Below are 18,553 nucleotides of genomic sequence, written 5' to 3' on the forward strand. Positions count from 1 at the left end.
ACTACAGTAGGCAAAAAAACCCAACAACCAAAAAACCCACTACATTTCTTAAAATAATTCCTCCTCTCAAGCAATAAAACTCACTCACCCTCTCTACCAATATTCAGTTCATTAGCCCTGGTGGAAGGCTTTGGTAAAAGGCAACACTTATTTTATGAACCAGACACTAATTAACAAAATCTGATGTAGATTACTTGAGTGATTTGGGAATACACATCTCTTATGAACTGAAATTCATCTGAGGTTTTCACAATGAAGCAATTATTTGCACATTTACTAGATATACGGTAATTTCACCTGTGCCATTTGAATCATTACATACCAGGCCAACACCATCCAGCCAAACTTTTCAAAGATATCTATGGAACAAAGGGGTCTTTCTTTATAAATCAAATAAGCTAGATGTCAGCATAAATCCAGACAGGACATGGCACATGTTAACTATCTAACACATCTTTGAGACACAGATTGTCAGATGAGTGAGCCAGAGGGCATGTAAACATAATAACTGTACTGTATTCAGCAGCAAGACAAGAGGAAGCTACCCATCAGCATAATCCATTTTGAGAACATCAAATCCCTTTCACTTGCCCAGCCAGGAGGAGATCTCAATGACTCAGTTTCTCTTTCCATGGTTTTTACTGGTTATTTTGTACAGACAATACATAATCCCCATTGGTTTACCTCTTCCCCAGAGCTGGACACAACACAGTGTCTTGTAACCACTACAGGCCTAGATGGCAGGGAATGCTCTTGTAAGGCCCTGCCTTAAGAACAAGAGTCATCACCCTCAAATCACCCCTCAAAAATAAAACATTCAAGAAAACCTGGAAGGGTTAAAATTAAAGCGCTGAGCAAAACCTTTCCCAAAAATATGACCAAGATGGAGAATTTCAAGAGGTCATTCACAGACATCTTGAAAAGTTACTTTTTTGTAAACAGAGGATTACAGCCAAAAATAGAAAGAAAAAAAAGAAAAAAATCTTTCCAAACCTTTTTTGGCACAGTTATACAGTGGACCCTCAACTTACAGACGACTCGACTAACAGACTTTTCGAGTTACAGACTTCTCTGGCCACAAAATTTAGGTTCGACTTGCAGCCGGAGAATTGATCTACAGACCAGAAAAAACCCCAAAAAGGAACAAAAATGGAACAAAAATGGCCGGTTACGGATTAATCGGTTTTCAATGCATTGTAGGTCAATGGAGACTCAACCTACACACTTTTCGACCTGCAGCCACCATTCCAACACGGATTAATTCCGTAAGTAGAGGGTCCACTCTATGCAAAACATACAATTGCTAAATATGCAGACTACTAATCCTATCTGCTTGAAGAAGCTACTGTTTGTGTTAAACTACAATTCCTGGTTCATAGCTTATCATATGAAACTGGGAATCACAGAAAAATGAAACCAAATCCTCATTAGGTCTTGTTCTATCTAGGCAAAGGAAGTGTGTGGCAATGTGCAGGCTTCTAGAACCATGTTCATGGTAACACTAAATCATGGGTCACTATTTTCGAAGAGCTTGGCCAATGCCTTCCTTGACCTCAGTTCTGGAGAGAATAAATAAGGCTACTGTGACAAAAGTGCAGAGGCAGTAATGGTATCACTCCTTTTGTGGGAAAGATGGTAAGCAGACACACTAGAAAGAGGTGCTCTAGTCCAACTGCATGAGCAAGCAGAGATTATTTGAGAGGGTACTCCAAAAATAGAAATTTCTACTACTATGATATAACATTTACTTCCTATAAACAGTCTCAGTGAAATGCCCTAAAACTACACATACATAAATCAAACTGCCCAAATAGAGCAATTCCTTTGCTTTGTTCACACTTTACACAAATAATTCACAAAAAGAATAAGCCCTGGGTATCTTGATATTTTTTCTTTTTGAGGCTGGGGCACTAGAGACAGGTCTGCATGCTTTGTTGAGTTTCTCTAGTCACCTAACTGTAACTTGCAATTGTTACAGGAAGTTTGAATGAAGAAACATATAAGGGCTGATCTTCTGAGCTAGAGAAGTTTCAACTTGTGCACACAGGGGTAAAGGAGAGAACCTTGTGCATGCAGCAAAAGAAAAGTTTGGACCCTTTTCACTTTTGTTTTTGATCAACTGTAGTTTTGTGTTATGTCCCAAACACAAGCTAATCTTACAAATGGTTTCGTGAAACAAGCTACTTTCATAAAACATAGTTTGAGGTTGGCTTGTTTCAAACAATCTGCATTTAAGATGAAAAACTTTCCCAGGGCAGTGATTAAATAAAAACAGAATTAAAAGCTTCCAGATTCTTTTACAGCTGCAGTGCAGAACTAGTAGAGAGGTACCACTATTTAACCTTCCCTAGTGAGCTAAATTTCTGGCCAGAAGTTGGGAATTTGATTCCCCAGTGCCTCCTGTGAGTAGGAGCCAGTCTGTATGGCCTTGGACAAGCTGAAGAGTCCTAGGGCGCTCCCAGAAAAAATGAATGGCAAACTATTCATGAGTACTCCCTACCTAGAAAATTCTGAATAGAGTCACCCTAAGTCAGAATTCACTTGATTGTACACAACAGGAGCAGCAACAACAACAAAGTACAAACATCATGTGAACATCATCCCCCCCAGATCTGCAGCAGCTCCAGAAGATGTTGGAAATGGCCTGAGTTCATAGACATTGCCACTAGCTAAGCCCAAAACCACCCAGCTTTACTAAATCCTTTCTTAAATAAACATAGAAAGTGAAAGAACATACAACAACAACAGAAGCACCAGAAGCAACAACAAACTATTGTTTAGCTTTATTCAAGTTTATGCACAGTTGCATTATTTTGGTCTGCTATTTTAAATTTTTATTTTGTTTCTACTTGATGATTTTAATGATTTGTTCGTTATATTATATTTCATTGATTGCCTCTTTGATGTAAGCCACCCAGAGTAGTGCCTAGTACTTTGAGCAGCATACATGTTTTTAAAATAAATGTGTGTGTGTGTGCACGCGCGCGCACGCACGTGCTAATTACCCTGAATATCTGGTCAATCAAGAACCCAAACATGTTCTTTATCCCGCTCCCACAGCCTTGCAAAGGGATGAAAATTCCCTGCTACAAAACTGATCCTGGAATATCACTTCAGAACACCAGCATGGACAAGTATCCTGCCCAAATTTAAGAAAGCATAATTGCTGTCTGCGAGAGGATCTTCCTTGGGGGTAAAGGGGTCTCCTAGAATTTTATTCTTAAGAAAATTCATTGCTGATTAGTAGTGTTACTAGATGGCTTCAAGAGAGCAGCTATTTTTTGCACAAGTTCCCCCTCCTTAGGTTGTTCTTGTTGGTAGTAAACTTCATACTCCTCAGGGCTCTTTTAAAGTTTCTACAACTGCATCAAGAATGCCATAATTCAGTTTGCCTTCTGACGTGATGTTAACTGATATTTCTGATACTAAATCTGTGTATCAATGGGGTCTTTGGCCCATGGGCACATGTGATACCTATAAAGGTCATGGCTCCATTTCACTTTAAAGCACCATGTCCATATCAAATTAGTAACTCTTTCAAAAGGAAAAAAGGTCTTTCAAGACCAAATGTCTTTACTATCTGGAAGATGACAAGAATCCTTGTATTCATTCCCATACTGTACATAAGATGTGACATCTGATGAAAGGGCTGGTGTCTAGTAATTTCTCCCAAGGTTTTAAATATTGAATTTCTGAAAAGCTGAAAGTTTTCTGAAGGAAGAAGCCACAACTGACACATATTAGGAAGACCTGAAACACAATATTGCAGTATAGTTCTCCAGTTTGGACAGCCAACATCAACTCAATTTGTCTACATGCAAATAGACCTTTGAGGTGTAGACATTAAAAAGAACATTAGTTATAAGGATTACATAACTCTTTTACAATAAAGTTGGAAAACAAAAAAGAAATACTGTATAGTGTGATCCATAACACATAGATCAGGTTGAAACTGTAATATTTTTCCTATAGAAAGATGCAAGAAAAGATACAATATGAAAAATACACAGTAGAGATTATACCATGAGCTTGAAAAAAAAGTTTTATCCACTACTGGCATGCAACCTCAAACACGCTTTTCGGGAGTAAATTTGGCTCTCATACCAAAAGAGGTTCCGCATCCTTGCAATAAAAGGGATGCAAAATGCCTTTAAAATATTATTGGCTGAAATCCTGTTGCTTAGCATAGTAAGTCACTAGAATAAGCTCACTGAATCCATGGGGATTTGGTGAGTCAACTCCTCTGTTAAGTTCCCTTGATTCAAATGAGAATGTTCAGCCTTTTTATGAAACAGAAAAGAAAAACATTTTTAGCTATTATAAAGTTCAGAGAAAACTAAGGCCAAGATACAACTAAAATATAGCCAGAAAAGATTAACACGAACTACACATTCTGATGTATCTTACAATTGTTATCTAAAATGAACTCTCCAGAATATAATTTAATTTGACTTTATGAATTGAAAGTAGAACAAATGGTAAGATGGTGAAAATTAAAATGGCACATAATGCCTGTTCTCCATTAATAGTTGATTACCACATAAATACTATTATAAAACTGTGCCAAAGTGCTCTTATAAAATAAAAAACAAATACAGAAGACAGACAATTATGTCAAATGCAAACCAAATAAAACACAATGGTGTACTTGTTTGAGAAGGATTTTTCAATTATTCCAAATGTTTTTAACTCACTACGGTTCAGTGAAGGCAGGAGATGACTTTAAGCAGTATTCAATAGTTCTATTATCTAGTGCTTTTCATCAAAACCCTTAGGCATACAGTAAAAAAGTTTTATGTAACTACTTACTGAAAATTGTGATTTGGGCTGTGTGTTGGACCTGCAAATATATGAAAAAGAAAAAATTATTCACACATTTATATTTCAGAAAATATAATTAAAAGGTAAAGGTTCCCATTGACAATTTTTGTCCAGTCGTGTTCGACTCTAGGGGGCGGTGCTCATCCCCGTATCTAAGCTATAGAGCCAGCGTTTTGTCCGAAGACAATCTTCCGTGGTCACATGGCCAGTGCGACTCAGACACGGAACGCTGTTACCTTCCCACCAAGGTGGTCCCTATTAATCTACTTGCATTTGCATGCTTTCGAACCACTAGGTTGGCGGGAGCTGGGACAAGCAACGGGCGCTCACTCCGTCGCGTGGATTCGATCTTATGACTGCTGGTCTTCTGACCCTGCAGCACAGGCGTCTGTGGTTTAGCTCGCAGCGCCACCACGTCCCCTACAATTTTAAACTATTATTTTTCCCTTCATTTTCTAATGAAATCTTTTTTGTACCATGATTACATTCTGTTATTTTCAGAAGCACACATCAGTATCTTCTGTCTGGTGAAATGAATATCTAAATACAGTACATTCATTTGTAAGTGTAGGAAAAGATCTCACACATGATAGTGTTTTATTCCTACATAATACCTCACTAAAAACAATTAAACTGCATCCAGGACATTTTTTAAAGATATAGTCATGAGACCCATGTAGTAAATATACAGTAGATAAGGCAGTAAGTCCCTATGATTTAATGGCAAAAATCTTCTTGCCCAGTAATGCTAAAGTAACACAAATGGTGTAACTTTCAGAGGTGAATTGCCTCAAGTAAAGAAATAACTGTAGACATTATCTATTGCATATTGAGTTGTGTGACTTAGTGTGCAACTAGCAATGTCAATGTAAATGTCTTAACTTGGGGCAATTTGCCCCCAAAAGTCATGTCAGTGAAGTCATCCCAGCAGCAGTGATTCAAGATAATTATATATTTCCTCCTCCCTTCCTGAAGTTGCCAAGGCTTCCCAACAATTAAGGAGATTATAAGGAAGATTTTGGACCCTCGAGAAAGGAGCATGAAATGTTTAATTTCTGAAAAATTGCCACTGATGATGACATCATCATCCTTACACATGTAGTTGTGTGAACAGGATTTTAGCTGGTGAAATGAAGCCTGTCATGCCATATGCAAAGCACTGTAGATCAAAGACTACAACACATGGGACTTTTCCAGGAGGGACCACCAATCTGTTCATTACTTAAGTTTGCTTTGTAAATGTATCATGAGATTGTATCATATTACCATTATGTGTGTCAAATTACAGTTGGCTAGAACCCTGAACTTGTTTTTCCCAGCTGGGGTTGGGAGACGAGAAGCATTCTCCACTGACACTTCTCAGACTGGCTTAGGCCAGTGGAATAGAGGTTCCTTGCCCTTGGTTTACTCTGGCAGCAGCACGCTAGATCAGACATTTTCTGCTACCTTCCATCTGTATCCTTTTACTGTAGATGGCAGGGACTGAACCTGCAACTGTCTGTAAGGACAGCATGTGATTTATTATTGCGTTACAGACCCTTCACTTCTTCAAGGAAAGAGCATCAAAGGTGTTTTTTATGACTGCATATGGCCCATAGGCCTTATGCTATTCAAACCTGACCAAAAGATGGTTAGAGAAAAATATGTGCCTTAATTTTTAGCAGGTAGCCAGGTTCCAGCTGCCCTAGACATCATGTGTGATCATACTAAGGACTGGGACGAAAGCTATGAATACCAGATGCTGCTACTTATTCTTCAAGGAGTCCTGTGAAATGTGAACTAATGAAAGTTTGCCTTTCTGTACCTTAGCCTAAACCTTATTTCACATTTGTGCTGTTCTCTGAACTTCATATTTACAGACCATTCCATCTGTATCTACTTTCTTTTATTACTAGTAAATGGTATCAAGTTCAACGCAGACGTTTTGTGCTGAAGAGGAAGCCTCAGGCAATGACTTTATTGATTTTCTTTCATGTTGCAATTTATTTTCTTAAAGGAAAAAAAATCAGTGAATTAATTTCTCATTTTGTGATTGTGAAAAGTAGGACCTAGTCTATAAAGCAATAAACTCAGTTATAAAAGCCACATTTTAAAACAGAGTGACTCACCCAGTCTTACAAACAGAACTCCTGTTGCAGTTATTGTCTTCATCCCGTTTGTGGCCACGCATTGATAATAACCAGTGTCAGTGGTGTCAAGAGCTTGGATCCTTAATCGAGAACCATAGTCTGTTTTCCTTATAATGATCCTTTTGGGTTCCTGAACAACGGGTGCATCATTTTTTAACCATCTGACATTGGGGGCTGGGTTTCCTGCCACTTTACAGTGGAGAATTGCTGTCTGGCCCTGGACTATGGTAATATTGTTCACTGGTTCCAAGAAGGTCAGAAAATAACCTAAAAGAGTAAAAGGTCACAAGAGATCAAAGCTGAGCTGGGATAAGTAGCTGCTTCATAGCACTTATTAATGAAGAACTTCAGCAAATCAGTTCAGTTTTTCTAATATACATAATTAAAGAACACTCTGTGCAAAACCCACAATTCACTGAATTCCACACTGCCAACAATTTTATCCCTCAAATATTTCATCATTTATCCAGAAATTAATTTAATCATGAGGCTTTCTAGAGCCACATTTGCATGTGACATTCATTTACTAACAATACTTCATGACTCTCTTTAATGGTTGATCGCTGCCTTCTCCAAATTGGCTCACACAATAAGTAGGACTATAATTCTGACCATCTCTGCCTATGCCACGCATGTTCAAAACATGGTTCCCCCAACCATCTTCTTATATACTTGTTAAAAGAGAGACATCATGGTGTAGTGGACAGAATTATAGACTAAAATTCAGAGAACCTGGGTTCAAATCCTTACTCAACAATGGAAATTTACTGCGGGGTAGGAACAAAAAACTAATCTTCAAAGATATAAATCTTGAAAACCCTATTAAGTTTGTCATTAAGTCAAATGCAACTTGATAGCATGTAACAACAGCAACCATATGGTTTGGTAGTGGCTAACTGTGTTGTTTTATTTTGGACATTTGCATCCTTTCGGAAGAGCTGAGTTTAACTTGCTAGTGATAAAGTTGGCCACAAGATGAGATCTTTATGCATAATTATGACTAATTACAATTATGCATAAATATCTCCCCTTTTAGCCACCTTTATTACTACCAAGTTAAACTCAATTTTTCTAAAATGAAGAGAAGCATCAGTAGGTGTTTGGGAACAAACAACACTTACTGCCTGCCTCTTAAAATGATGTTGCAAACAGTATTTATGGCCATTCTGAGGACTAGCCTCTGTCCACAGGAAAAGTCTCTGTAGTGATCCTCCTCTAGCAAGGAGACATTATTTAAAGCCATTCTTGTTGGTAGTCTTCATAGACAAACATACAGCAAGGTTTAATACTGATTTGGTAGAACTCGGTAATGGATGGATGCTAGTGATTTTTGTTATGACATCGATAACATTTTAAATTGTGTTTAACTCAGTAGGATTATAATGCTATCGTTTTCATTGTTTTAATAGAACTTTTTTTAACATATATACTTGCCATCATATTTAACATTTTTAAAATATGTCCTTAGTTTAATTTTATTGTGAGCCTCTTTTCTAGGAATAAATCCATTTAATAATAAATATACAAAAGAGAGGGAAAAAAGCTGTCCTGCAACAAACACATGAAGACTAAGGCTTTCCCTTAGTGACTGTTTTTTTAGAGCGTTTTTAAAAATGGATTGTTGTGCCTTACTGTTTTAAAATGTATTTTTAGTATTGATTTTATTTACTGTTCTTAATATAATATTTTTTAAATTTTTTAATATTTGTATACTTACTGTTTTAGACTCAGTTATGTCATTTTTGCTTCTAGAAAGAATTCAAACTGGATTTTGTCTAACTCCACTTCTCTCTCTGGTGGGCCAAGGTGTCTATAAAACTCTTATTTAACATTTCATTTTGAATTAATTGGTTTTTCCCAATTTCTTCACATTGCAGGTTTCAAAGCTGTATACCCTAACCAGGAATATAGCATCATGGCAAGATCTGGCCTTGATCTCCAGGGGCATATTTTAACTCACAAATGCTTAGTTTGATTGATTGATTGATTGATTGATTGATTGATTGATTGATTGATTGATTGATTGATTGATTGACTGATTGATTGATTGATTGATTGGATTTATACCCTGCACCATCTGGCAACCAGGCCACTCTGGGCAGCTAACAACAAGATAAACAGTACATTCAACAAATATAGGATAAATTGAAACAGATGACAATGAAGGTTGTAAAAAGGATGATGAAAAGGATGGCAAATAGGATGGTAATAGGGAGGCTGAGATCTCAAAACAACAACAACAACAACAACAACAACAACAACAACAACAACAACAACAACAACAACAACAACAACAACAACAACAACAACAACAACAACAACAACTTAATACTCAGGGAAAGCCTGCCGGAAGAGCCAAGTTTTCAGTGCTCGTTTGAACCCATCCTGCAAGGGTGCTAAGTGGATCTCCATGAGCAGGTAATCCCATAGGTAGGAGCGACCACTGAGAAGGCCTGGTTTCTTGTTCACGGACAGCTCTGGCTGGCAGCAGGCATTCTGATAGGTACTGGGGTCCTAAAACATTTAGGGCTTTGAATGTTATCATCATAACCCTGAAGTGGATGCAGAAATGAACCGGTAGCCAATAAAGGCCAGCCAGAATGGGGGGATGTAATGGAATTTCTTTACCCCAGTTATTAATCTGGCCAACTAATTTTGGACCAGTTGAAGTCTTCTCATCAACTTCAAGGGTAGCACCATGCAGAGAGCACTGTAATTGTCTATTCTTGAGATTACCAGTGCATGAATCAGCATCATGAGCACCCCCGCATCTAGATAGGGATGCAGCTCGGCAATCCTCGAAAGATGGAAATGGGCTGCCCAGACCACAGATGCTACCTGGATTTCCATGGTGAGATCTGGGTCAAGGCAGACACCTCACTCTTTGTTGAAAGAGTCACTCCCGAAAGGAGAGGGAGTTTCCCAACCCGCTGACGCCAGGGGTGCCCATGCACAAGATTTCCGTTTTGTCCAGTTTTAACCTCAGACCATTTGCCCTCATTCACTCCAGGACGGTCCCCAAGCAGCGTTCAACAGTTGGAATAGCATCCTATACAACTAGGAAAAAGGAAAGGTAGAGCTGGGTGTCATCAGCATACTGATGGCACTGGGCCCCACAACTCCGGATAACCTCACCCAGCGGCCTCATATAGATATTAAATAGCATTGGCAAGATGATTGACCCCTGTGGAACCCCACAACTGAGGATCCACGGGGTGGAAGTCATCTCGCCAAGCTGCAATCTCTGGGGATGGTCCTCCAAGAAGGAACGGAGCCACCCCAAAGTGAGACCACCGATCCCCAACTCGGAGAGCCACCCCAGGAAGATACTGTGGTCGACGGTGTCAAAGGCTGCTGAGATATAGGGGAGGGCCAACAAGGACATATTGCCCCTATCAGCCTCCCTCAGGAGGTCATCCTGCAGGGCGACCAATGCTGTTTCTGTACCATGTCGCAGCTTGAAGCCCGACGGGAACAAATCAAGGGCATCAGTTTCCTCCAGGACTGTCTGGAGCTGACTGGCCACCACCCTCTCGACCACTGTACTCAAGAAAGAAACATTGGTGACGGGCCTATAATTCCCAATTTCATCAGCTGCCAAATTAGGTTTCTTTCAAATGGGCCCAATGAGTGTCTCCATGAGGGCAGGGGGAACCATGCTCTCCTAGAGAGACCTATTAATTATTGCAGTGGCGCATTCTGTAGTTACCAGCTTGGCTGCTTTGATGAGCCAAGCTGGACAAGGGTCTAAGAGGAGATGGTGGCACGACAGCGCTCAAGCACCCTGTCCACCTCACTGGACGTCACAGGTTGAAAGCAAGTTAACTTCACCGGACAAGACGATGCACTGGACATCTCAGCTCGATCTACTGTCTGCAAAAAGGGATCGAGATCCCAGTGAATGGCCTCCACTTTGGATTTTAAAAATTTGCCACTAATTAGTCACAGGAAATACTAGAAATAACCTATTGTCAGGACACTTATATAACACTGAAGGTAAATGACACAACTGTCATGTTCAGAATCCCATTTCAATTTGCCCTCACCCATATGGTTATGTGCAACATCTATAAACATATCTCCTGAATATTGTACTTCATGTTTATAGAGGTACTCTGTAATCCATGAGAAAATGAATCTATTAGTTTTGAAGGTATGACAATACTCTTCCTTTGTCTCATACAGATGGAGATATGTATATGTATGTGCTAAAGAACCAGCTGACTGCTATGTACAAGGAGATACTTGAACTCCCCCCCCCCCCAATTTTAATGCATTTAAAGAGTATTTAAAGAGGTGGAAAATGCTTTTCAGGCACCTTTCTCCAGATGGCACAGAAAAGCAGAGAGCTGCCTAATACTATCTGCTGTATATTGGGGTCATGCCATGCCAAAAATACCATCCAGCGCAGTATAACTGGCATGGACTGGGAGGCGCTCTTCAGGATTTGTGGCAGGATTTTTTTTCCCCCTAGCCCAATCCAGGAACTACTGGCGACGGAACCTGAGACCTTCCACAAAAGAGGTGCTCCTCCTCTTCTGAGAGAAATACCTTTTCTAAAGTCAATGTAGAACTGTGTTGGTTTGCTACGTAAGCCTTGTGCTACAGACCATACGTGATGAGCACACATGACTGAGGGGGGCATACCAGCCCTGAGTTCCGTTGATGCTTTAAATCACAAGAAAGTGACAGTCTAAAGAGGGGGAAAACCTCCTCTGTTTGTGTAGGTTTCATGAGTCAAAAACAATCAAGAATGTCTAAGGTCTTACTCAAATGAAAAGCTTACGGTCTCTTTCTGTTGCTTTCTCATGATGGAGCTAACTCTTCTTCAGGGCCTGATGCTTCATTTGCTCTTGCATGTGCACTCTCACCTCATCCAACCCATCTCATTCTGACCATTGACTGACCCTACTCTGCTTCTGAGTGTAGGCATTAGGGTCGACAGGGCAGAGGGAGAATGAGAAACTCCTGCAAAGTTTCTTTGCTAACCACAATCACGAACTCTGACATTCGGTCTGGGAAGCACTTCACGAAAAAGAGGGAAGGAAGTTAGGGATGGGGAAGCAGATGGGGCCCAGGAAATATTTAGTTATTTATTTATTGAATTTATACCCTGCCCATTTAGACTAGATCTACTCTGGGCGGCTTACAATAAAATATCATAAAAACCATAATTAAAAGGAACAGTTTAAACAGCAATATTGGTAACATTCAAGATGGAAAGATAGAAATCAGGATAGACAGTGGAAATAAAAATCAGGAAGTGACATGAGGGAAGGTTTGCCTAAAGAGCCAGGTCTTCAGTTGGCTCTTAAATACACCCAGTGAGGGAGCCAGGCAGATATCTGACGGGAGTCTGTTCCAAAGTCGAGGGGCCACTGCCGAGAAGGCCAGGTTTCTTGTTCTTTTTTTCTGGGCCTCCCTTGGGTTTAGGCCCCTCAGCCATCTTTCCTGGCTATATCGAGTGATTCGAGTAGATCTAGGTGGGAGAAGGAGTTCCGCTAGATAACGAGGTCCTAAACGGTTTGGGGCTTTATATGTCATCATTAACATTTTGTAATCAATGTGGAAGCGAACGGGCAGCCAATGCAAGGCAGCTACAGTGGGGGAAATATGTTGATATCTTCATGTCCCACTAAGAAATCTGGCCGCCGCATTCTGCACCATTTGAAGCTTCTGCATCAATCTCCACATCAAGTAGAAGGAGGAAGAGGGCTGGAATCATGGCAGGCAAACAAGTGGGCCCCTCTGTCTACTCAACTGGAAAAGGAAAATAAGAGGGAAAAGAAATAGGAGGAAGATGGAACTGGGGGGGGGGGGGTCTGAGATCATTGGTGGCTGTGGCAGCACAAGGACAGAACAGATCGATGTGTGGGGTAAGGGGTGTGATGAGGGTGCTAGAAAGGTCTGAGTGCTAACACCAAAGTGATGAAAAAAAGAGATGACAAAAGATATTGTATCTCTACCCTCTCAGCAGCCACACTTTTCTGCATTGGTTCAAGTGATCACACCACCTGAACCAATGTGAATGTTTTGTTTTGTTTTTAAAGTAGAGGCCTCAGCAGCAGAAGGAAAAGTTACGGATTGGAGAAAGGGAATTCCAGGCTGATTCACATTTCCTTCTGCATCATGGTGGGAAAAAATTCTAAACCAGCCTGTTCCAATCTCATAGGACTTCCCACATTTTTTGCCAATGTGGTTGCAAAGACAACGAGGGGGACCAGGAAAGGGTGGGCCACTCTGAGGGAGAGACGAACAGTGACAACAACGGCACTCATGAGCATCTTTGTTGTCTGCTCAATTCTTACATCAGGATCTGTTTGAACCCTTCTAGGGCAACAGCAACCCACGACACAGTCACTGCCGTCAGCCCTCCAATGTCTCACTCAGCCTAATGGCAGGTCTGGCCCTGATTAATTATGGCCAACCAATGTCTTGAATTTCATTTCAACATTGTAGAATTCGGGGCATTTGTGCTTGAGCCTAAACTGGAAACAATGTGGCTTCATTGTACCACTGATTTGGCTTGCTACTGCCTGTTACCACCTCCCCTACTGTTCTGAAGCAAGTTCTGCATTTTCTCTGTCTGCTTGTTACACACATCTTTGGATGGGCTGAGTTGCTAACCTGCAATGCACAAGCAGCCTCTTAAGCAGCAGCAGCAGCACCATGACAAATGCAAACCAAACATTTTTTAAAGGATCACATTCTAAAAGTCCAAACTAGGTGGGAAATTGTGGCTATCTGAATCACCATGCAAATAATAACAGACAAGAATAATAGGGGGGACAAGTAGATAACAGCAGAGCAAATGCTAGTTTCATTTAGATCACTAGACACATTCTAAAATGTCTATAGTAGTTTTCTACTGCAATTAGGAAACTACGATTTAAAACAGCTCAATCTGAACCATGTGCTAAACATTCCCATCTTATGCGCTACAGCTCAAAAGCTCACTGAATTTGCCTCAGGCACTGACTCTACAGTGGAATGAGAACCAAGGCCCTGTGCCAGATAGTTGCTTCGACTGAAATCAAAACTGATACCAAACAGTAGTATGATTAGTAATATTAATCAGCATCAAGTGCGTGTGTGAGGGTATATAATTTAAAATTCATTCTTCTTGCGGGGGAGGATAGCCTAGCATAAGTTAGCTCCTCCTACTCACAGAGGTTGGGCCAATTTTCCATTAAATTTTGGATTGGCATCCCCTGATTGAGGGGACTGTCCCAGCTCTTGTCCTACTTAGATCTGGGGCACATGTTCTTAGAGTGAAGTCTGTTCCAGAGTTGCCCCAGAGCTGAGGTGAGGGTTCCCCCTAGTTGGACAGGCCATTAACATGAGCCCTGCTTTGAGTATCAGGGCATCTGCAGCTACATCTTTATTTCCTCGAGCAACTGTGTGCTGGGCAAAGGAGATTTTGGTGCAAATCCCTAGTGAAAATTCTAGTTAATAAGTTGGCCAAGGCAGCCACCATTATGACTAATGCCACTCTGAGTGCACTGCAATTCTCTTCCCCAACCACAGTTGATGAGAAGACACCTGTAGCTGAAATATTGGGATACTGACTCAAAACTCTAAGTTTAGTTTGTCTTCTTCTGCTTTTCCAAGTGGGAATCTCTTCATTGATTACTTGCATCGTTTATTAGTTGAGACAAGAGGACAAAAAGAGGGTTATGCATTTGGGAAATAGAAAAGAGGACAGATGTCACTTTAAGCCTTCTAATCGTGGTTCACTCTAAGCTGTGCCCGTGTGACTCTGCCTCCCTCCATGCAGCCTTCCTCCTCCTCCATGCAATGGAACCCTGCGTACAGGGGGGAGGAAAGTTGCACACACATGCAGGAGTGAAGCTGCGCGTGTGAGGAGTGGAGCCCCACCCCACAAGGCTGAAAATTAGAGGGCATGTTGCTTCTAACTCTCTTTTTGTTCCTTTCACTAGTCCTAAATCACAGTAAAATATAGAAGTATTCTGAAAACAGTTTAATAGAAACAGTTTATAGATTATAGCTTTCTACGTAATGCCTAAATGCAACTACTGCTCACTGAATCTTCCATTTCTCACTTCTGAAGTCCTCTCAGATACTGAACACCAAATAAGGGTGTAACCTTCTGTAACCTCTACAGCCTTTCAGGGCAAAGGGAGGATGACTTAAGACGTTGCTTTATGATGGCCAAAATCATATTGCACAACTATGTGCACACAACTTGAGTTTGCACTCACTTGTGACCACCAAGGCAGACCAATGTTATTCCCACAGCACTTCTGCCAGCACACTGTACAACTGGTAGGAACTGCACCACAGTCAATGGTGCAATTCCTTCTTGCCAGGTATAATGCCTGGCACATTTACAGCAGTGTAACTTTGCAGGATACTGGCCAATGAATCAGAACCACTAGTCCATTTAGCCAAGTATTGTCCATTCTGTCTGGTAGCAAATCTCCAGGATTTCAGGCAGGATTGTTTCCTAGCCCTAACTGGAGATCCCGAAGACTTCCTAGTGGCTGCCCATCACAGTAGCAACCATACTTGACCCTGCTTAACTTCGAAACTCTGACAAAATCAGTGTTGTCCAGTTGTCATCGTAGCTACAACAGAAAGACATTACCAAGAGAGTTAGCAATGTGAGGGGCTGAGCGGGTGGTGACTTTAACTCCCAATTGTGCCTACATTGGATACTGGACAGGGACTTAAATCATGTAAATAGCTGGCATAAAACCCTAGTCTGAGCAGGATTGGAATCATGACAGACATGGAGTCTCCTGGATCAGGTTCAAAGTTCTGACACTTATCTCTACAGTATGAAACCACATTACTTGTCAGACTTCAGTGTCATCTGCCTGACCCACCAGATCCTCCCAGACCAGGCTCCTCCATGTGGCTACCCTGAGGGAGGCCCAAGAGTTCTCTACTAGAGGTAGGACCTTCTCTGCAGTGGCTTTAACTGTATGGAGTCAGCTCCTGGAGGAGCTATGCCTGGCTCCATCCCTTTTGTTATTTAGAAGAAAACTTATGACATTTCTCTTTAGGGACACCTTTCATACTGACCCAGGTTGATATTTTTTAAATAACATTTTATTAGTTTTTCAATCTATCGATACAGTATTCAATTTGTGCTTGTTAAACATCATGTTACATGGGTTGCTTATAATTATTTGTTTTTGTGTGTGTGTGTCTTGGTGTCTTCTTAGTTGTCCCTTCAAAATCTATACATTTTTTAAACATTTGAACCATTCATGTGCATATTTTAGTGTACAATATACTAATATGGCTACTATCATAATATTACTCTCATATTTATTTATTTATTTATTTATTTATTTGATTTATACCCCGCCTATCTGGCCCACCGGACCACTCTAGGCGGCTTCCAATATAAAAGCAGACAATTAAAAACATAGACAAATACATAACAATCAAACAGCAACAGCAATAAAATAAAGAAGGAAAAGTAAGAGAGAAATCAAGAATTGGCTGGAGGGAAGGCCTGGATAAATAACCATGTTTTTAGTTGTATAAAATATTATACAATATTCTCAAAATCTTCTAATAACATACCTAATAAAAGTAATTCTGGTATCAAATCTATATAATTTTGAGGTGATTTAACCGACCAACTTTGTATTTTATACCAATAATATCTAACACATAATAGATGTTATCTAAAGCATTTTATACAGGTTTTCTTTATATAATTGTTTAGCCATTTCTAGCTCCACATTATATCTAGCTTCAATTTACCGTACGAACCACCGTGTGTATTGCCTGATTAGTGATCCCTTATTTGAGTTTGATTCCCTTTTCTAATATATAGGATATACAATTACAGAAGTTAAATATATACATGCTTTCAATGTTGAAGGCCACCTTAATGTTTTTTCCCTTTTTGTCTTTCTAAGTAACTCTTTCTCTTGTTTGTCTTTTCCCAATTCTTATTTCTATCTCTCTAAAAAATTCTGCCATCCCTTGTACCACCTGAGAACATTTTATACACTTGATCTATCTCTAATAGATCTTCCAGGCTATTTTTAATTAAATCTGCTGGTTCTCTCCCCTTATCTTCCCTTAGCATACCTAAAACTCTCCTCAGCTCCAGGGTTAGAATTAGATCTCCTAGATTTTCTCCTCTGATTTCCTCCAGCCCCTCCTTTGATTGGCATACATCATCCTCCATCCTCTCATTTCCTTGCTCATTGTTCCCTATCTCCTGTTGATTACAGTCCTTCTTTAACTGTTCCTTGAATAATTTCACCTCTTCATTGTGGGATCTCACTATTTCTAAAAAAGGGTAGATTTTGTTTCATCCCAAAATTTTCCTTGTTGTAGCATTATGTCCCAGATATCAAATAATTGTATTTCAAGTGAAAGTTGTCCAGATGCTTAATCAGTCCAATTTCATCAATACTTAGGTCCAATTTAATAGATTGATCATCTTTTAGAGTTAAACTTGAGTCCAGTCTCAGAAATAAAGAGTTTTCCCCGCTTGAAAGCTCAAAGACACTTGCTGACCAAATAGTTCACTTGATGTTTGTATTCATAACATGAAATCTTTTGTAATCCAGCCCCAGCAGCAGTACATTCTGCTATTAATTCTGTCTCGGCTTGTGCTTCAGTCAAGTTCAGAAGCCAGGATACAGTTTAAAAGTTCCACTTTGGCTGGATTAGGCTTTCTAGGGTTAATTTATCTACACTTCAATTCAGTCATCAAAAAAAAGTCCAAATCTCCATAGAGTGTTCAAGGTAATTGTTTTTGGCTTTTTGCCAAGCTGTAGATAACTGTAGCCATAACATAAACAAGTTTGATTCCCCAGTATTGTTTAGCTAATAATGGTTTTAAGAGAACAATTTTTAAGTTTCTAACAACAAATACCAAACTTCCTTCCTTGAAGTATAATTAAATGTCTAATCAATGTCCAATTTATTTTCTTTGCATTGCTTCCCTCTCTCTGCATTCACCGCTGCTCAATAAGTGTGTGTGGGGGGGATAGAAGGTGCTATTTCTGTTGTAGGGATTGTCTCATCCAGGGATAGTCATAAAGCAGTACAGTTAAAAATATTTCTCATCCAGTGGTAATACAATGTTAATTAGCTGATTTATCCCTTCTGCATTTCCAGCTGCCAATGACTTTCAAGCAAGCTATTTCAGCTGCTTGTTTCTGCCTACTGGTTGATTTGGGAGTTTCCCGGATCAAACGGGGGTAACCACCATCCCCCCCATGATCAACAGGCTTCTCCCCCATTTCACCACCTCTTCAGGGTGGTTTTAACCCCCTGGGGGATCCCAAACAGGCCAGAATTCAGCCCAGAGGACGGAGCTCTGTCTTCCTCCTGCTGTCCCGTCATGCATCAAGCTGGAAGTTTGGACCTAGGTTGATATTTAGCTTATCTCCAGTTGCTTTTACAAACTAGTCTGGTGCCATTGGGTTTTTATATTGTTAGTTGTTTTTAATTGTTCACTTAGCTTTTTGTACAGTAGTACCTCGGTTTACAAATGCCTCAGTTTACATAATTTTTGGTTTATGAATGGAAATCCATTGAAACTAATGCCTCAGTTTACTTTTTTGTATTAGTTTCTTTTTGTTCTTTCAGGTTTGCAAAGACAG

The 18,553-nt window shown here is 40.1% G+C and overlaps 1 protein-coding gene across 1 annotated transcript in view; it reads right to left on the reverse strand.

Moving 5' to 3' along the window:
- Positions 1 to 18,553, reverse strand: part of ROR2 (receptor tyrosine kinase like orphan receptor 2) — a 187,908-nt gene that overhangs the window by 35,491 nt on the left and 133,864 nt on the right. The window contains exons 3-4 of the mRNA XM_020797562.3: positions 6,930 to 7,217; positions 4,810 to 4,840 (exon numbers count right to left, since the gene is read on the reverse strand). Of these exons, the coding sequence (XP_020653221.3) occupies positions 4,810 to 4,840; positions 6,930 to 7,217 (319 nt within the window). The remainder of the gene's footprint in view (positions 1 to 4,809; positions 4,841 to 6,929; positions 7,218 to 18,553) is intronic.

The sequence above is a fragment of the Pogona vitticeps genome, chromosome 2, assembly GCF_051106095.1.
Source record: "Pogona vitticeps strain Pit_001003342236 chromosome 2, PviZW2.1, whole genome shotgun sequence".
NCBI classification, from domain to species: Eukaryota; Metazoa; Chordata; class Lepidosauria; order Squamata; family Agamidae; genus Pogona; species Pogona vitticeps.